We start from the raw sequence: 21,868 nt of genomic DNA, 5'->3' as shown, positions 1-21,868 counted from the left end.
CGCCTGGCCAGGACGCCAGTCTGGTGGTTTGGGCGTCTGGGCTGGACGCCACTGTGGTGGTTCTGGCGTCTGGCTTGGACGTCCAGGCTACGGTTTGAGCGTCCATCCTAGGCGCCGAAGCCACTCCGACGGTAAACCGTGAATTTTAACGGTGACTTACCTCGTTTTCTGTCGACGACGACGTACCTCCGGCGTCCCCCGCATCTCCGGCCTGCCCTCCGGTCTCCCCCGGCGAGCCAGTACGGCTCCACATTTTTTAAACCGAGATTTCTTCAATTTTAGAAAATGGGCATAATGGTCACACCAAGTCATATTTGTGGGCTTTATATGGTAATTTGCGGGCGATGTTTAGCGATTCACTAAACGATACTCCCTCCGTTTCGCATTAGTTGCATCAGTAAAGATACAAATAATAATAAAAAAAAGTAGTGTGGGTGGGACCGGTAGGAAAGAGAAATAATAAAATATTTGTGAAAGTGGGGTTAGTGGAAGAGAGATATTATAAAATAATGGTGGGTCTTTTCAAAATATAGTAGTGTTACAACTAATATGAAATGGCCAAAAATAAAAAGTGTTACAACTAATGCGAAACGGAGGGAGTAAGTCAATAGGGGCTGGCTCATACGGTATTACAAAAGAATTATAACAATCTTAGAGTTAAACCACTCAGAAAAAATAAATGTAATTTTTAGGAAATCAAATAGCTTAGTGAAATTTAATTAGTCATATATTCCCTTTGTTCCCTTTTTAATTAGTCAAATTTAATTATAGAGCAATATTATAGTTGAAACAATCACAAAAGAAATAATAAGAAAAAACTAGATTCTAACCATACATAATAGAAACTTTCCTAGAAAATAGCTAAAATAAATATAAAAAGAAAAATATACAAAGTAAAAATCAAAACATGTCATTTTTTTATGTCTGTTTTAATAGTAAGTGGTTATTAGTAAAAACGACTGTACATCGTGCAGGATAAAAATAATATAAATTTTTGGCAATTACTCGTACTAAATAAAGATTATGCACTTTTTTTTTTGGAGTCGCATAAGTTTAATGTTAATTTAGTAATTATCAAATAATTAATGTAATCTAAACTTTGGTATTAAAAGAAAATTTAAATAGTATATTGTTTGACAATTACCGTATCAATTGTATATTTAATTTGTATGTTGTTTGTGATCCGCGTATATACACATGTTCATTTAAAAAAGACCAAACATAACTTAATGAAAATTAATTTCTTAATTAGTTTTGCCAAACCCATCAACCAAATAGTAATTTTTGACATAAAAAAAAGAAAATTTAGATTTTTATTTTATTATTGAAAACTTGGTTTTAATAGACTCAACTTATTTTATACGGTTGTCTTTTGTAGAAAAATATTGTACTTTCTTCGTCCAAAGTTATTAAATTACGGAGTAAGCAACATTGTTAATCCCGTACATGTGGTTAGTGACGAAAGATTACAATAAAAAAATAATCGCCCAAATAATGCGGAATAGAAAGTGATATTAGAATGAGGAAACTAATTTCAAAGGTAGTCATCTTTTAAAACACGAGTATAGGGGTGTGAATGAACCAAAAGTGATAATTTCCTGAAATGAGAACTATGTAGTAAGATATATTCCACGAAAACTTATACAAGTGACTCATCAAGTACATGCAACTCTTCTATGTTCTACAAAACCCGTGATTGGGTAGTATTAAGGCGAAACTAAATTCAAAGTAATTGTTTTTACCAATATTTGATTTTAGCATGCAATTTGCAGATTTTACATCATAAAGATTAGGCAATTTTGTACCTCTATAATGCATATATGATCGTAAACTTCTTCACTTAAGCGTTAACCCATATCCTTGCGTAGAGTGCCTACCAACTTTCTCATCCCTAGAACAAAGATATTGAACTACCATTCTTTATCTCCGCAAACAATTGCAAGGTGATGAAATAATACCTTCATTATCCAACACAAATAAGGGCAAAGAATGTTACTTGATTTATTTAACATGAATTATTTAATAAAAAGATAATATGAAAATTATAAGTAATTTATCAATGATCAATACTGTGCAATATTCATATACATATATATATATATATATTTTCACGTAATTTATTAATTATAAAGTTTCATGTAATTTGTTAATCTATATCTCTCCTTACTATTTAAAATCACAAATTGGAGATGTCACATGCCCTCTTCCCTTGTTACTTTTCTCTATAAGTTTCATTCTTTTTCCTTATATTTACATAAAACTTCTCCAACACCTCTCTTTATTTCTCAATAATTCTTTATATGTTGTAACCTCTAATTGAATTCAACAAATTGAATGTTTTTAATCTTCTCATCTTCACCTTCCTAAAATGGACATTTAAAATCACATTCATCATTTAATTCATTGACCTCTTATCTTTCTCTAATCTCTTTCCTAAAATGGATGTTTTAGTTGCATCACTTTTTTTAACTAATAAATTCTTTCTATACCTATTTACCGCACGAGCCCTATTTTATTTTCCTTCCTATCTCTCCACTCTAAATGTACTTTTTTTTAGTTTGTACCTACTTTGTAAAAAAAAGTTTGATTCGTCACTGATAGTTGGTAGAATAAGAATAAGTGGATGACGTACAGTATACCAAAGAATAGGTCAAGATAGCAAAGGGAATAAAGTCACTCTGTGTAGTTTCAAAGGGTTAAATTTACTGGTATGAGAGAGTATTTTGTGACTATCACATTTCCACATTCAAAATTTAAAAAATGCGTTCGATTTCTAATTCAACATATGCATAGAATCAAGATATACCAATTTCATACTAGCTGAAATTAACGGATTTACAAAAAAAAAAATTACAGAAATTTTATGTGTATTTCCGTAACCTTTGGACCAGACCCATTAGCGACACTCCAATAGTAAGCCCCAACGGATGAAAAATCTTGCTTGGTATATTATGAGATTACTTGATTTTCAAGCTAATGTATTATATTTTTTTAGAAAATTTATGAAAAATGTGCTATTAGAAATGTTAAAATTTCTATTTTAAAAGGTTTATTCACGGAAAGTTTATTTTTGAAATGTTTAGTTATGGAACTCGTTTTATCAAAGAAAATTATTTGATTGTATCTCCACCCTGGTTGATAAAGCTATAAACATTATATAATCTAGTCTTTTTCCGTTTTATTATTATTTTATTTTAACTATTAACTGTTTCTCAAAATTTATTAATTATATGGGTAAGGTATAAAATATTTTAATATTTTATTTGTGAAATGCAACATACTTTATTTGAACAATGATTCATTCTAACTCTCTTCTTATCACATGAATTCTTTTATGTATTGTGATGAATTATTACGCTGCTCATTTGATAAATAGTTCTATTGTGCAAACTGTTACAAATTAACTCGTAAACAACTTTGTTCTATGAATTTTGATTTGGATATTGCTTCTTCTATAATACTACCTCCGTTTCATAATATTAGTCCTATTTAAAATCTTTTGAATATTAAAAATTAGAGAGAATCTTCTAAATTTCTCTCTATATATAAGAACAAACATAGTCAAATATAATTTATTTTTATTCTTCTCAATGAATACATTATTGATATCTAATATAAATTTTGGTAGTGTGGGATTAGAGATATTTGCGATCAAATATTTATATCAATATACGTAAATGAGAATAACATTATGAAACGGAGAGAGTAATAATTACAAGGCATTGTGTTGGATAGTAAAATATCTTCCTATATAGGCTGTATTATACCATATTTTACCGTGTGGGGGTGTTATTGACATGAATCCATGTTGTCATAAGCTAGAAGAGCATGTACGCATGTATACTAATGAAGGTAGTGCCATGATCTGAAAGTGCTGGAATGTTGCGATTTATAAGATGAACACACTATAGCAGGCCAGTATGCTATTTCATTTTCGATTTCCAGCAACAAAATCCATGAACTTATGATAGTAAATAGCAAGACTATGATGTACACTATTTTTACAAAATGTCTCACTAGAAGGTGCAAGTTGCATTATTTGAGCCGTTACTCGAAATTTATTGTACATTAGCTCTCTTTCTCAGTTTGCACCAAAGTCCATTCTTGGTGTGAATTGTTGCCCCTGTCACAAGTTCCACTGCATCTGGCGAACCTTTCAATTCAACATCAAACTTCTGAAGCAACACGGCCAAAGCAATTGTAGATTCCATTAGAGCAAACTGGTCTCCCACACACTTTCTCGGTCCACCACCAAAAGGCAAGAACGCAAAATCTGCTACAATCTAATATTTGCAAGTGCAAACGATTAATTAGTGATGCTCTAGAGAAAAATGAATGGATTTGACGATCCAGCAACATCAAGTTACCTCATTAGGATACAGAGCTCCAGGACTCCGAGATGGATCAAAGCCATTCCATCCTTCTATATCCTCACTTTTTCTCTGGACTAAAAATCTCTCTGGTTCAAATTCATCAGGTTTATCCCAGAAATATGGAGATCTATGAAGATTATATACCTACACGGAAAGTTTTTATGCATATGTGGTTAATATCTTTAGGTTAAGTTTAAATTCATCAGGTCCCTTAACATATTTTACTAGTAAAGTTTCATTGAGAAATGGAGTAGAGATAGAGAGTGAAAGGTACTGAGAAAATTTGGGCAGGTACTTTGTGAGACATCTAAGTAGTATATGTAAGTTACGTAACCCTTGACGAAGGGAGTAAAAGTCTGCTGTGCTAAAGACGGGCAGCCACTAATATGATCAGGTAAAGAAGTATTGATGTGGGTAAAGCCTAACCTACATTTGTAGAGGACTAGCCATTATAGCATATGATTGACTAGTAACGATTGACTTCATACCAGCTATGGAGACTTCAAAAGGTTTTAAGCTACGGAAACTTCCATGTAAAGACATTTCATATTTCACATATATTATGAGGATAAGTTGACCCACTCACAGAAATAAAGATATCAGTCCCAATGGGAATCTTGTATCCATCTTTTTGACCCTTGTAGCCTCCTGCACAATCAGAAATTGATTTCAGTACAGCCAAATTCGATAAATATGAGGCCTTTCTTAGCTTCTTTTCAAAGAGATACTCTAGGTCCTGGGGCGATAATCATGTAAGCCACATTCCCATAGCAGGGTAAATTACATGCTTTTACTAAGTGTGATTATCAGTAGCAGGTAATGTTATGAGTAGTGGCTAGAAGATTATACTTCACTAGTATATTTAATAATACATAATATGTACTGGACACTACAACCTATATCTCATTAGTGACACGAATTGGGGAAAGTAAAATTTTGGGAGCTAGCTACTTCACTTTTCATATGAGCACTTAACAGAAGTACCTGGTAATGTATCTGGTTTGAGATATCGTCTGATGAGCAAAGGAGGTTGAGGATACAACCGAAGAGATTCTACAACTATAAGTCTAATGTACCTGATATCATAGAACACAGTAAATTGCATCAAGTTTCCAATTACCCAGGTGGGACAACTTTAATGTCACAATTGAAACCTATTTTTCTTCAGCACTTATTTATCCCATAGCAATATCATTGACGTAAGCGTATAAGAGGGTGACTTGGTACATACTCCAATTTTTTAAGTGAGTCAAAGGTTACTCTTCCCTTGCCTAATACTGCATCTATTTCAGCTTGAGCCTTCTTCATTTTGGAAGGATTCTGCACCAAAAGCAAAATTAAGACCAGCACCAATGGCAAAGAAAAGGGACAAAAACAAGACTAGGATCCAGTGTCAAATTTTTTTTGCCTATGGAAGATTATATAGGTTAATCATACCTGAGAAAGAAGGAAAATAGACCAAGTAAGAACAGCAGCTGTAGTTTCATGTCCAGCGATTAGCATTGTCATCAGGTCATCCGTAAGCTGTCAAACAGATAAAGCAAACATATGCTGAAGGATTCCTCAAACCTACTTTCCAAAACTAAATATTTGTAGGATCCTAAGAATAACAGATGATATTGAATCTAAGCTATCAGCAGTTAAAAAAAAAAAAAAGCACATTCAATGCACAGACATACATGTCACATGCCTGTTTGAAATGTGAACCACCTAAATGAACTTGGGTTGCATAAATGCATGGGCCTTGGATTGATTCAAATTTTAAAAATTGAGAAATTAAGAAACAAAAAATAATCAAGCTTTAAAATTACCTGGCGATCATCAACATCAGCACCTCGCATGTCAACAAAGAAGCGCAAAAGACTAGCATCCTGCCAATTTTAGTTTTCATTTTAAATCTTGTAGAGAACAAATATAGTTCACAATTCAAAGCACATTAAATCGACAAGAAAACAAAATTCGTGTAATCTAACTTACACCATTCGACCCACCTTAAGATTTGAATAATCCCTTTGCTGCAGTTTCTCAACATCCGTCTCCTGCCACACCAAACAATCCCAATGTCATGGGTGAGTATGTTTAATTTATTCACAGATATCATATATAATGCCTGACTGCAGGTTACATTAAAGCAGGCAAACAGCAGAAGCATTTATCCCAAACAGCCTACATCACAAAGCAGAACTGCAGAAGTGTTTCATTCTCTTGCAGAATTTTAGATGGATTATTAAATTTCACCTTCTATATCAAAGTAATTAAAAAAAAAAAATTAAAAAAAAACAAAAAAAAAAGGAAAAAATATAGAAGAGCCAGGAAATTAAGGATTTGACAAAAAAGCACTTTTAATCTGCAGCTTCGTTTTTACCTGTCTAGTCTCTTTGGCATTTTTTATGAGTCCATCAAGACAGTCATTGATGACCTTTAGGTCATATTGGAACTTCCGCTGCCTTGGTACTATCCAACTTGCAAGAGGAAACTTTCAAACTTCCAGTAAGGAATGTAGAAAGTTGATCTATGCTCTGCTTCAAAAAGTGTCCCGTAGACTGCCTGGGGTAAACATGCTGAAAGTCAGTCTGGTTCACATGAAGTCAAAACATCCAAAAAGAAAATTTATTCTCTCTTCGCGTATCATTATAACCTACATAGGGAGAGAAAAGCGGAATCAATATAGGGAGAGAATAGCCGAACTTTATTGTTTCTACAATTTTAAAAGAGGTTAAGATTAACAAAATTTGATCATCGAAATCAATCTGAAATCAATCAATTTATAGTATAACATACGTATATAATATTTAGTATCTATAATAAAAAGGCTTCCAATATTATAGTTATATAACATGTGTATATAATATTCATGTTATTGAGATAAAAGGGATGTTGACCATGCAGTTATATACTTTCCATCTTGAGATTAGAAGGCTTCGATTCCAATAATGTTACGATATAATATTAAATCAACATCATGATGGAATGTTATGGTAAGTAATGAATTTGGGAATAATCAACAGCACCAAAGAAGATGAAGGACTCCATAGATTTTAATAGAACCCCGGGAGGCCATGTACATTATTATTAGAACCATCTCTTGCAACTTTTCACTGCCAATGCAACATAATCCTAAAATAGCCGCGTAATTGAACCAAACTCATTTTTGGGACTTTATAGACTTATTGATAGGCCTCTTATGGTTCCAAACCAACTTATATGACTTGAAAGCGTGGATTGCTTAAAGTTATAACATATTTTGACTTCTTTAGGCCTGGAAAGGAAACCAATCGGGGTGCTTCCCATAGATCCCAAGACACCTCGGGAGTTCATTTGGATGGTTGCAACAGTCCATTTTTCCTTTAAACTGTCGATTTATCCGTTTACAACTTATGCCCCCTTCATTAAATTAAGGCTACCATGGGACTTTATATGACCAACTAGTGGTCATATATGGATCCAAACAATATTATATGACCCCGATATGCATCCCTTACAATCCCACCGGGTCCCAAAATCTCTAATATTGATCCTAAGGTGTAAACAATAGCCTTCAGTTTTGAACAATTTTGGACTTTTTAAACTTGGAAAAAAAAAAGTGGTCAGGGTTCTTTGCATGGACCCTACGACACCCCGTGAGGTCATTTAGGTGGTTGGAATCATCCACTTAACCTTTAAACTGTCGATATCATATTGGAACCTCTAGTGATAGCCACAAAAACTTAAAGATTCTCCAGTTTCCAAGATTAACCAGGCACAGTAGAGACTCTGAACCAAATTTACTGTGTCTTCTCTCCAGAACACAACAGATAATTCAAAGAGACAATATCATATGCCACACCAATGTCAAGCATACATGAAACACCCTCTTAGCTTAGTTTCAGATAAACATCAATGCAGTTGCAGCCAAGACTGCTTTATCAATTAAGGCCCCGTTTGGTTTGATGCAAAATGTTTTTATGGTAAATGATTTTCCCATTTTTTTTTCTCATTTTCCTTCGTTTGGTTTGTGAAGTGGTGGAGAACAATTTTCCCAATGGTGGAAAATTATATCCTTTATGGTGGAAAACAATTCCTTTATAAAACAAGGGAAGCCACATTTTCCTTCCCTTCTACTTACCTCCTTTTTTACTTTCCTCTCCTCTATCTTCACATTTCCACCCCTATTTTTAATTTCTCTAAAAAATTTCTTGATGGAATCAAACAAAGGAAAACTAATTTGCAATTGTAGATTTCCTTGAAAATATGTTTTCCATGAAAACCAATTTTTCATTGAAAGTGTTATACATCAAACCAAACGGGGCCTAAAGCAATTAAAAGCATTACAAACCTTTATTACTGGAGGCTCTTTGGAAATTGAACCGAAGTCATAGTTGAAGACACCAAGTCCAATAATATCAAGTGCCAAACTTGAAAATTCTGCTTCAAGATCCAGCTCAATTGTATCCTGCGCTTGTACATCTTCAAGCAATTTTTCAAATTTCAATGTTGTTCTCTCAGAGCAGTCAGTGAAAACCTTAACCATGGCTTCCAGGTATAAGGCATGAAACCCAGGAGCAATGACTGCAAAATGTTAAAAGCAAACTTTGAAGAGATCGATCACAAAATTATACGTAGTACTATACTTATACAAACGACCACCAGAGGTTCTTCCCAATCTTTCCACTTATAGTTCATTAGAGAGGTCATAAGGATAAGAGAATGCATTGAATCACAAAGAACAAAGTTCGTATACATTTTTTTTATCCAAATTGCATAAATATATATTACATGTCAACATCCATCCTGAACTCAAAATTGAAAACATAAGTGTCTTTTAAGAATTGTTATAAGTGTAATTACTCCTGTCATTTCATATTTATTCAATCAACAACAACAACAAAGCCTTAATCCCTCATTTAATATTATTCGATCATTCAGCCAAATTTGTACATTCAATATTATCTGTCACTTACTAATTCAATTTTTCAACACAATGGGAAAAAAAAATGAAATGAAGAGGTATGTAGAATTTGTTTCAGAAATATGCCAATAATATCAAAACCACCTAAATTCTTGTAAATAACCTAAGACAACAACTAAAAGCTAAATCAGGCAGTCTTATGCACTGAATTTGCTAATAATGCTAGTTGATGGCACATGAAACAAACTTAAAAGGAAAGAAGATGCAGAACAACTATAAGTCATTAAAATATGTTTTTCTGAACATAAGTTTAAACCGAGCAAGCTACTCATTGTGACTCCAGCAGATAAAAGTCGGGCAAAGGTATTACATGGTGCCTTTATCTACACCATTACTCACTTGGGCATGGTAGTTAAGTATAAAATGAATATAGCCGCTTCTTGTTCCCTAAAAAGTTTTTTCAACTTTTTGTTAAATGGACAATTCAGCCCCACTTAAAAGGGGTGTTACAATACTATTGCTGCATTTCCATTAAAATATTACTATGCAAACAGGCATCAATAACTATACAAGTCTGAGGCTATTGATCTCCTATTATTATTATGTATGTGGCAGAATATTTCTATCGCATGAGAAATCTCCAAATATTTAATTGCATACATGCCATTCAAAACGATTATCTTAAAAGTGCCCACACACGCACATACCTAAATGCCAAGGCAATTTTTTTCAAGAATCACAATATCACATGGCCTGAAATTCCGAAAACCTTAAACAGTAATGAAAAGTCTAAAACTCTACATTGCCAGACTAATGAAGGTAATAGCAGAGCAGGTTTACCTATGCTATCAAGGCCATAAATGAAACCTCAGTATCAATTACCAATAGCTGCTGAAAGATTAATATGAATCTATACGAAGTTTCTATGACTGCCACACAATTATACAAATCAACCAAGGTCTACATTTACCATTCAAACCATAGATGCTAATCATGCTACGGAACACATAAGACCCAAAGGCCTGAATGTAATATGATGATGAAAATTAAGAGAGATAAAAGTTGAATGCTTGCCTCTTCTTCTTTGCTTCCAAGTATCAAGGTCGGCAGGTATTAATCCTTTACCCATTATTGGTTCAAGAATTTCAGCAAGAACTCCCTATGGATAGTTGGGGTTAAAGCAAAGGAATCAGAAAGACAAAGTCAATGAGTTAAATACTTTTATTATCACTAATCTAATGGAACTTCTTTCAAGTTTCATATCAATCACAGCAAATCCAGAAGCAGGAAATAAAAGAAAAAAAAAAAATCAGGCGCGTGGTTATACATCCATCTCAGGTGAACTACAGAAGCAAACAAATAGACATCCTCATAAATTCAATGGTCATTCTATAATGATAGAATTTACCTCTTCATATATAAAGTATAAAGATACAAATTACAAGAGCATGTGGTAGATAACAAAACTAGTAGACTTGGATCAAAACTGAAATTTTAGTATAATTTTCACTTCCTCCACCATACCAAAGCTAATCTTGGATGTCCAAATTAAGAAACTGAATGCAGAATTTCCTGCTATTAACTTTCTTATGACCCTGCTTCAGGAGTATATATTTTTCATTCACAAATTTTTCTTCTTTATGTCAAAGGCAAAGAACTATACACTTTGCCAGAACTGTTTCAGTCAAGAATGATAATGACAAATTGGTTTGAGTCATTGAAGTGTTCAGTTCTTGTTATAAGACAGAACTGTAAAGCTCAGAATTGTTTCATGATTGCTTCCCTTTATAGTTTCTCATGTCTGTAATGATTCCAAAATCATGTCTGTAATGATTCCAAAATCTAATTTTCTACAATATCAATTCTTGCTTCCAGAGTTGTAATTCTGTATATTAATTAGCATACATCTTTGTTCCAGACACGGTCAATAAGCAAAGAATTTTTGAGAGGAAAGGTGATGAGAAACACATTAAATAAGCAATCAAACTATAATTCAAGGTTGTTAACTGGAAGCAGCAAATTGCTAAACCACATTCTTATGTGGGTTGCTTGATCACCTATACAGAGACATATTTGAAGTTGTACGTCAAAAGACATACAGTTAAGATCCATTCTACAATCTGCTTAAGAAGACTCAAACCCATTCTTGCAACAAATCTAATCCTAGCTGCATGAACACAATGCAAATATTAAAGGGTCAAGGACACGAAGCCTTATTTACCTTGTCATAAGAAAATGCATTCTCTCTAAGAATATGCCTTGCCACAATAGGATCTGACACGACGACAAAGGCTTTTGGTCCGAAAGCAAGTTTATATACAGATCCATGCTGCATGGTTAAATAACACACATGAAGAAACGAGCATAAGAGAGTAAGTATAATAGTACAAAGATTTGTACAATCAAAATGAAAATCAATCTCAACGAGCAATCACAAGATCCTTACCAATATTTCATATTAGCCCTCACACTGACCAACCAAATTACAGCGCCAAGCATTTATTTAAAATCATGTGTTCACATGTACCATGTGGCCAACCAAATTACAGCGCCAAGCATTTATTTAAAATCATGTGTTCACATGTACCATGCGACCAACCTTACCCTTTAGTCTATGTACTACCACTAAGAACCTCAAGGAGATTAAAACACTTACAAACCTAATAAAGCTTCTAGTATCAATTGGTTTATTCCTTCAATTCATGTAAGTCCTAGCAAAGGATTTTCAGAGCACAAAATCCACATGCATTCTTATCATTGCGGTATCACACCATAGTCAGATTAAGTTTTTTTAGACAAACTCTTTGCAAATCCAAGTAGCAAAGTATATACACATTATTAGATGCATGAAACAAAACATATCATAATGCAATGAGGGAAGTACCTCTAAGAACCAATCATACAGAGAAAAAAAGAGAGGCCGACCGAACAAATCTGAGACTGCTCCTTCAGCTGTTGGCATAGACCCTAGGTTTCCTCCACTTAAGAAATTTGTCAATAAGTTGCTTGCATTATCCAAAACGTTCCTTGACTTTGGTTTTTCAGTACTAGTGGATTGGCATCTACATATCAAGCAGAGTCCCCTTATAAAGTTGCTAGAATCCCATAAATATGTACCAAGTTCTGATAAGCACATTAATAAAACTAATTACATTCTTGATTTGAAACCCTTTATAATACAGGTCAAAACCACATTTCCTATTCGCCACTTATTTAAGATATGATCATATAAAAAACTCTTTACATCCAAGGGCAACAACGCATATACAGTATACTCGATGCATTTCAATCAATTATCAATCAATTACCTACTTACTTTCTTGCAATGCTTAAAACTGACTGTCCTAAAATATTATAACTACACTATGCAATCCAAGCACAACACCACTAATATATGCTAATATTGGCCATTTTAAATTCTCCTTTATATGGCTGAGAATTTCTAAGATATCACACTTAATATTTGTGATGGTAGAATTAAATAACACAAATACCATAAAAGGGTATATTAGAGAAATAAAATTTCTCTTCTTTTGGAAAATTTGTCAGAGTAATCACTGTTTCCAGGAAATTGAGAAGGGTATCAAATAGATTTCTTCTTGTAAACATACTCCATATTTAAACATACTCCATATTCATTATACACCCAGATGTACCTAAAGCGACGGTCTTATGCATGAGCTAAAAAATTAATCTACGGCATAAAATGAATCTTGCATATAACACCAATCAACATAACAAAGATTACAAACTATTCAAAACAACAAATATCATCAAACAATTTGCATATAAACATCTAATTCTATCAAAAAATAAATAAAAATAAATAAATTATCAACAACAAAATTCCAAGTAGTAAAAATTTAATAATCCCATAACGAAAAGTAAACCAAATAAATAAAGCAATATTAAAAGGGTGGAGGAGGAGAGAGAAAAAGGAGAAGAAGTACATGAAACGACGACGTTTGTATGTGGAAGTAGGCGAACAAGTGAGAGGAGAGAGAAAAGGTTTGAGCTTTGAACACAAATCGGAATTAAAATCCAGCAGTGAGGCGCCGGCGCCGGCAGCGGAGACGGCGACGGCGGTGGTGGAAGCCATTAGCAACTCCACCCGCAAAACAATAAATAAAATTAATCCAATCCCAAAAAATAAAAATAATAATAAGATGTGGAAATTCTGTTGAGATGGTGAGTTTTGTTGGAGTATTTGTGAGTGTTTTTATTTTATTTATTTTTTATTTTGGTGTGTTAAATGGAGAATTTGGAAGGAAGTGGGCAGTGTATTATTCGGTGAAATGCTTATTTAATTGTTGATTAAAGAAGATTTTGAGCATGATTATGGAGTAACCGTTGGAAATGGAGGGAAATTATGAAGATGTGATTATGTAAACCACAATTAAGGGACGATGTCATGCCACGTGTTGTCCATGATTTTATTTTTTTTTAATAAAAATATTGTTAGAAGGTATGGATTATAATTGAATTTGATAAATAGATTTGCTAATTTAATATTGAATGTTTTACTATAATATAATATTATTATAAGAATGTAATAATCTACCTAGATGCAGGATTCGTAATGTGACAATTTAATCTAACCATCTTATTAGATAATAAAAATTAAATTGAACAAGAAATTGAATGAAAACCTTAATAGGTTTCACAAGAGCCATATATTAGGTGGTAGTTGGTCAAGCTCATTGCCACCTACAGCACACCCCCCTCGCTTCTGGTGACCAGCCCTACCCAACAAGCACCTCACCTCGAATATGAACCAGAAGAGGGGTATTTCCACATACTACTCGAACCAATGAACCATAAGAAGAGGTAGCAGCAGGAAGAATCATTCTGGGTCACATAGAGCAGCATTGCAGCATTCATTTACCAGCTGTGTATCGCCAATGTTCTTTTACATTTAACATATAAATGTCCTGAACATATACTTGTAAAGTTGTAATTAACTAATAAGTCAAGTTTCCAAATGAAAGGCAAATTGGAACACAAAGATACTCAAAAATTATACATACACAAGACAAGAAGCTACAGAGTAATTCATCTGACATCAAAGTATGAATCACCATCTTTGCAGCAAAATACATCCTTAACAACATTTCAACCAACCATTATCGCAAGTGTTAAACTAAAAGTTGACACAAGTCTTCATCATTTGGACTGAGACTATATCTCTTAATGTAGTCACCTCATAAGTCGTCATAGAAATTTTCCTGGCACTTCAAATGCCCAAATGTATTCTGCAGATCCAAGTTTCTGATGCTTAAAAGCCAAAAAGCTTCCATTCAGGTAAGAGATTTCCATTATGCAATCTACAAGTATATTGAATATCTGGGATCATTTATATTTTGATACGACTACTGCTGCCTATGAAAACCACTTCTTGGAAATTAAGAATTCCACAGTAGATCAGAAAACTTTGATCCATACAAAATTTGCTTTTGCACAAGCAGTAGAACCCTTACAGCCCACCTTATCAGCCATTCCTATAGCTTCAAGCTTGCATTCAAAACTTGCCACACTGAAGTACCGCCATCAAGTCTGAAATAATATCGCAGACATCAATGATTGAGATAGAACGTTCAACAAATACTGAGGACAAAAAACCTCAAACTGACAGCTAAAGTGCAAGCATTTCAGACATACAAGCAGAACATATTATAGCCCTAGGTCGGTTAATAACATGCAGGAGGGTGAGCACGCACTATCTGTACCAGAGCAATCACAGACAACAGAAATAGAAATGATGCTAGAACTTACACATCATTAATTAGTTAGAAAACTTAATACAAAAATTTGACGATGAAACTTTTTAGGATTTTGACATACATCAACAAAATAAGTAAATTTGGAGCACTCATATTATTAAATTGACTTTGCACAGTTCGGATTTAGTATAATAGATGGACCAGTGATATTCAAATCAGCATGAGATTGGCACAAAAAGATGAGTTCTACATGCTTAGGAACTACAATTTCCAACTATAACCAACATCAGACAGTATTGATCACCAAATCACCGTCTTTGCTGCAAGGATGCCTACTTAACAATAGAATGCGACAAAAGTTTAAACCTAAAATGCTACAATGCATCCAACTATTACCTTGAAGTCAATAAGACAAAATTATAGACAGAGACTATATCTCCAAGCTAAGTTGCCTCATATGTCGTCTGAGGATGATTTCATGGTATTCAAATGCCACCAGAAATTAGTACAGTCCAACTTCTGATGCCACTTGCATTTAGCCAAACCGGGAAAAGAAGATATGTGGTCTATCCTCTCAGAAATTTTAAGCAATTTATCTTGCAAAATTGCATCACATGGTCACACACCTATTACTGACTATGAAACCATGTTCCACAGGAGAAAGGTATAAAGAGTTACATACAACAACAACAACAACAACAACAACAACAACAACAACAACAACAACAACAACAACAACAACAACAACAACAAAGCCTTAGTCCCAAAATTATTTAAGGTCGGCTAACATGAACGTCATAAGGAAGCGTATGAAATAAAAAAAGGGGCATAACAAGTTAATCATTTGAAAGAGTTTGAAAAAAAGGTGAGTAAAATGAGCAAAAGAAAGAGCATCCAAGGAAAATTAAGGGAGTTTTAAAAGAGAACCAAGAATAAAATTCAAGAAAATTTTAAAGGGGTGGTTAAAACGTTGGAGTAAAAAAAAACATAAAGGTTTGAGAAAACTTTAGAATAAAGAGTTACATAGAGATCAGAAAACTTTGATCATGTAACACAATTTGCTGTCATACACAACCATTGAAACACATATAGCCCACATCAGCCTAATTTAATACTCCCTCCCCGTCCAAGTGTCCACATATAATCTTCTTGTATTCCTTTTCAGGATGTCTACAAATATTCTTCCTTTACTTAAATGGATAGATTTTACACTCAACCCCTATGATGTGGACCTCACCATTAACTTTCTCTCACACTCTAACCCCACCGTACTAAATTCCTAAATATGCATGTCCAAACTTAACAAGCTTCAAGCTTGTGCTCACAAATCACAATTTGCTACAGTCTAGTGTTGTCTCACCTAAAATAATTGACATCAATAAAGAGATTAAGCTATCACATGTCTTCAAACAATTTTGAAAGTTGACACAGAATGAGCAACACATAATAGGAGGGACAAGAATTCAAGAAAAATCTCCGACAGCAAAGTGCACACCTCTAAGGTACAGAAACATAACAAGTTGCCGCAGTAGATCAATTGAGTCATATGCAAGAGATGCAAACAAGTGCTATTGCCCACCCACCCCCCTCCCCCCAACAAAGAAAAAAGAGGGGGGAGGGGGCCTAGAGCTGTAGTAAGGAACACAATAGCTTATTAGGCTATCCTAAAGTCCTAAATATATCACAAAAGCATTTTAGGGAATTTAAGGACTTAGTGTTATAAGGGGTATGGTTTTGGGTTTTTTGGGGCAGTGTTATCCGGTAAACACATTAATGATTTGGAGTTTCTCCATACCTTATAAATCTAGAGCTGGTTAATCATAAAGAAGCAGATCTCTGTATCACAAACACAAAAACCTGGGCAAATGTGTTCATTAAATCATCCACCTCAATTTCAGGCATTCCAGAATTATTCACAAATATGCTCTTAAACTCTAGCTAAGAGAACCTTAATCAAATCCAAACTATAAGCCCTGACATGGTTAAAGACAGAAGTTCACCTTTTCTTTTAATTCAAAATAATAAACACAATGAATGCTTGTCTTCACTAGAAATTAGAAAGACATTGATTTGTCTTCCATCTTTGATACTAAATTTCTAATCTTCCTCTAATTTTTCTAGGGATTTTCCATTGCAGTACAACAGCTGTCCATCGACAGTGCTTTCTCTAATCTCCCAATAACGTTTTGGTGATTTCCAAACATTCCATTATTTCACCATCTCGTTCTTAAAAATAACATTCTCACCTCCCCTACTCAATAAGTCAATAAGTACCCATAACTACATCTCAAAGCACTAAGACCTTGACACCCTCCACAATAAATAATGACAATTATAAAGATCCGCGATAGCAGCAACCTCTACCATTTGATCTCATAATGACTCCATAGTACAACAAATAAGGAAGACAAACCAGTAGACCTAACCAAGTGATAGAATACGTGCTTTGTATACAATAAAAAGAACTATACTAGCCATAACAGAAGACCAACACCGAAAAAAATTTGTTTAGCACGTAATTCAGAAGACTAGGATGAAGCACGATGGAATTACTATGTAATAGACAAGCCTATTCAATTTATCAAGATTTGATGCCCTACTTGCGAAACCAGCAAAAGAAGCTAAACAAAACCCAACCATTCTGCAAATCTAATGAATTTAACATCCTGCAAAATTTTAATGCTACTAGCAACAATTATAATAGCACATCATATTAGTACATAATCAACTACAGGTTGAATATAAACAGCAAAATCAAGGTCCAATAGAAACCAATATCAAGGTCTAATTAAAAAGGAAAGCAAATTACAAGTAAGCAAATCACCAACAGCTTTAATCTAATCTTTCAATGGAAATCAAGGGAACATACAGCACATAGATTACGGTTCAGCATCCTCGCCATCCTTGGGACCAAAGGGATCATGGTTAGGATCAACTTCTTCGCCAATGGTACGTTGTACAAGCCTCTTCAAATCAGTCATAACCTTAGACTCACGTTTAGCCTTCTCTTCATAGTTAAACATAGCCAAAGCCCGCTTATCCTCTGCACTATAAACCTGGTTTTCTTTCCTAATACGGATGGCATTCATCCTTTGATGTCTACTACCACTCATCACATACCCAAGTGTCTCAAATTTCGATATCTCATCAGCCGAAAGCCCCACTTCTCCACGACGTGGGATACGCTTCCCTTGTTGAACATACTGTGCAATGGCATCACCTTCGCCAGGCCTAAGTGCACCTCCATAACTAATATGCCCTTCAGCTTTCGGCAATGGCTGTGGCCCCACCGGTGGCTCATTAACCAAAGCCGCCGCCTTCTTCGACTCTAACATTTCTTTCAACATCAATGCCTCAGGATTTGATTCATTCAAATTTGAATCATCCAATGCAATCTTCTCCTCTTTCTCTGATTCACTACTGCCACTACCCTCATCACTCTTCTTCTTAGTGCCCCTCTTCTTCTTGCTACCCCTCTTCGATTTCGCCTTCCCTCCATCACTCTCCTCGCCTCCACTTTCACTCTCACTCTCACTCTCAGAATCACTCTCTCTCCTCCTCCTCTTGCTACTCCTTCCCCTCTTCCTCCTACTACTCCTCGATTTCGACTTCGATTTCCGCCTTCTTCCCTTCCTACCCTCATCTTCACTGCTTGAATAATCATCCTCACTCTCTTCCCTACCAGAATCACTATCAGAATCATCAGATTTCCAACTCCTCTTTCGCCTCGAACTCGAACCCTTCCTCTTCCTCTTACCTTCACTCACCCCTTTCCCTCTCTTCCTCCTCCTCCTCCTCTCCCTATCCGATTCCTCCGATTCAGAACTCGAACTCCTCGATTCGGAGCCCGAACCCGAACTTGCAGACCTAGAATTCCTCTTCTCTCTCTGCAAACCACCATCAACATCACCATTTTCTCTCTCCTCTTCAACCTCCTCCTCGCGATCGTAAAACGCATCGTTTTCATTGGGAGGAGGACTAGGCGTAACCTTCCAGAAGAAATTCCTCAACGATTTCCTCAATTTCTGCCTCTTCAACCTCCGATACTCCTCCTTACTCAACCCTCGCAATTCCTCATCCGATTCCTCTTCCGGAACCCTACCATTATTCTCTCTCCTGTAATCCTCCCTCCTATATTCCCGATACTCCGGACTTCGCCGGAGCACAGGACTCCGGATTCTCCGGCGAACAGGACTACGGCTTCTCCGGTAAACAGGACTATGGCTTCGCCGGAAAACAGGGCTTCTGCTTCTCCGGGGTACAGGACTGCGGCTTCTACGGCGGATAGGACTTCGGCTACGCCGGAAAACAGGGCTGCGACTTCTCCGGCGACGGTAACGCTCTCTGGAATCGTCGGAATCCGGCGAATAGCGGCGGTTTCGGGGCTCCGGAATTTCGATTACAGATGAAGGTCGACCCATTTTTTCAATTTTTGGGGGAAATCTGATTGATTGCGAATTGAAGGGAGGAGAGAGAAATATGAATACGGAATTACAGAGCTCTTTTGTTTTGTTTTGGGCCGAAATTGTTGGACATGTTGTATTAGGCCGAGTCCAGTAAGGAAGTAAAGTCCACCCCGGTTGTACATCCTGGATCGGGTCTAATTGTATTAGATAGTTTTATTCGAATATGTTTTTTTTTTTTTTTTTTTTTTTTTTTATTTGTTTGGAGGAAGTTGAAGTATCGTCTATGCTAGTATGCTACTATGTGAATAATGGGTGATTCCTTTCAAATTGAAGATGGCAACTTCGAAATTATGAAGCATTCTCAAAGGCTGCTAGTGCTACTAAACTATGTGGATTTATTTATTTATTTATTTATTTTTTTAATGGAGGACAACCATCAATTGTTAAATTGTTTTGATAGGTTGAATTCAATTATGTTTATCGAGAAACAAATCAGATGACAAACTGTCGGATTTGGTTTGACTTGTCATTTAGGATGTTTCAAATTCATTAGTATTTCTTAAATTTATAGTTTTATCTTTATATTTCTTTTGTACTAAGTTATACTACACCAAATAAATTATATAAATCATCCCTTCTCTCATCAACCTTTATTAAATATTTCATCAACCTTGATTAAATTTGCAATTTATTTAACCATGAATACTATAATATCCTAATAAAAAAAAAGGATTTGGGTGTGTGTATATGTGGGGTAAAGAGAAGTAATTTTAAATACTTTTAAATCAACACCTCTCGTAGACTAGCCAATCTAGCTAGGTCAATAATGCTTGAAAAGTAGAGAAGCAAATGTAGATGGTGAGAGTTGCACTTGTTACCTTAAAGTTACAAGTTGAATTCCCCGCCATCTCTACCAATAAAGTATGCTTGATTATGCATGTTAAAGGACTAACTCAACCAAAAACTTAAGCTGATGGTTGAGGCCCAAGAGTGTGGATGCAGCATGGGTCCTCCTCATACCCAGCGCTTAATATTCCACTTGAAAATGAGGGGTGGATGAGATTCAAACCCGTGACCTTTGTGACACGTTGGCTATAATACCATGTTAAATGACCAACTCAACCAAAAACTTAAAATGATGGTTGGAGCCCAGAAATATATTTTATGTACAATCAATGCAAGCAAATATTTGTTGTCTCGCACTCTCGCTTGTCTGCCCGTCAAAATCCAAGCCATTACTCCAAACAACATACAAAGAAAGAAACACTCTTGCTCCTTAAAGGATGTGGTTAGTTTAACTACTTTTTTATTTTTATTTTTATTTTATTTTATTTTTTTTTTTCTTTTATCTATACTTATTAAGCATATTTGAATCTATCTTGTCCAAATTTATTTTATTTGAATTTTATTTTTTTTTCCTTAAAAAACTTTCTTATTTTGATGGATTTACGTGTAATTTTTTTCCAGATTTATTTTATATGAAATATATTAAAATAAGGGGTTTTTTTTTAAGAACATATTAAAATAAGTTGAATTGGCAAACCATATTTGTTTTTTTGTTAACCATGCAATCCGACATACATACATAATTATCATTTAACTAGTTAATTAATTACGTGATGCATACAACTAATAAAAGCATATTAATCTTGAAAAGTGATAGCCTTAGGGGTGAGGGAAATATCACCTAGAATAATTATGCTTCTAATATAAGTTTTCAATCTAGCTCATGAACTAATCAAACAACATCTCAAAGGTTTAAATTGTAGGTTTATTTGTGTGTGTGTGTTTTACATCTTAATTAATCAATCTACCACTTTAAATAACTTTTTTTAAAAATAATAATAGTAATTAACTCACAAAAGTAACAAATGATTAACTTTCAAATTAAGTAATCATGAAAGAATAATAAAACCAAGATTAATTTAGAATATTAATACAAAACTCATGGAGTTATAAATAAACACAAATAAAAGTGTGAAAATATGAAAGTAATATCATGAGATCGATAAGTTTGAGAAGTCAAATTCTAACTTTCATGATGAATTAAAAATGGTCCCCATAAATTTAGGCCATTAGATTTACATTCAACCCCTATTTCCATCCCAAATCTCACTCAAAATAAATCACTTTCACTCATATTTCAATGCTGACAAATTATCACGTGCTTTGGACATCAGAAAGTTCAATTCTACAAAGATAACCCAACAAATTATATCAACCATACTTTATAAAATATATATTGTCACATTATATATTATATAGCTAAATATGGAAGATTGGAAAGTTTGGAATAATGCAATAGTAAGAGTCTGGTCAATTTTTGTTCAATTCTCTCACTATCACTCAATTTTTATTTTCCTCTTTTTTATGGGAATCTATAAAGTAATCTATTCACCCGGAAATAATAGGCTTGTATAGAGGTGTCTAGAATAACTAATTAATCGCATTTTCTAAAAGAGAAAACAATTATATTTCGTA

The 21,868-nt window shown here is 34.4% G+C and overlaps 2 protein-coding genes across 2 annotated transcripts; both read right to left on the bottom strand.

Annotated features, from left to right (window-relative positions):
* Positions 1-3,861: 3,861 nt before the first annotated feature.
* LOC110695113 (cytochrome P450 97B2, chloroplastic-like) lies at positions 3,862-13,985 on the bottom strand. Its single transcript, XM_021872328.1, is given in 15 exon segments — positions 3,862-4,283; positions 4,368-4,517; positions 4,960-5,021; positions 5,358-5,449; positions 5,605-5,693; positions 5,811-5,897; positions 6,185-6,244; positions 6,365-6,412; positions 6,739-6,858; positions 6,861-6,920; positions 8,689-8,921; positions 10,336-10,420; positions 11,483-11,590; positions 12,146-12,323; positions 13,212-13,985. Coding segments are annotated over 15 exon segments (1,746 nt in total). The 5' UTR covers positions 13,361-13,985; the 3' UTR covers positions 3,862-4,058.
* A 190-nt stretch (positions 13,986-14,175) lies between these two features.
* LOC110695114 (NKAP-like protein) lies at positions 14,176-19,924 on the bottom strand. The gene is made up of 2 exons (XM_021872330.1): positions 17,851-19,924; positions 14,176-14,814 (listed from the first exon to the last, which is right to left on the bottom strand). Exon 1 carries the CDS (start codon positions 19,400-19,402, stop codon positions 17,861-17,863), a length of 1,542 nt encoding a protein of 513 aa, XP_021728022.1. The 5' UTR covers positions 19,403-19,924; the 3' UTR covers positions 14,176-14,814; positions 17,851-17,860.
* Positions 19,925-21,868: the final 1,944 nt, after the last annotated feature.

The sequence above is a fragment of the Chenopodium quinoa genome, unplaced genomic scaffold (genome assembly GCF_001683475.1).
Source record: "Chenopodium quinoa cultivar QQ74 unplaced genomic scaffold, ASM168347v1, whole genome shotgun sequence".
Taxonomy (NCBI): Eukaryota; Viridiplantae; Streptophyta; class Magnoliopsida; order Caryophyllales; family Amaranthaceae; genus Chenopodium; species Chenopodium quinoa.
Note: the sequence above shows the minus strand (reverse complement) of the source record. Positions and strands in the feature narration are given on the sequence as shown.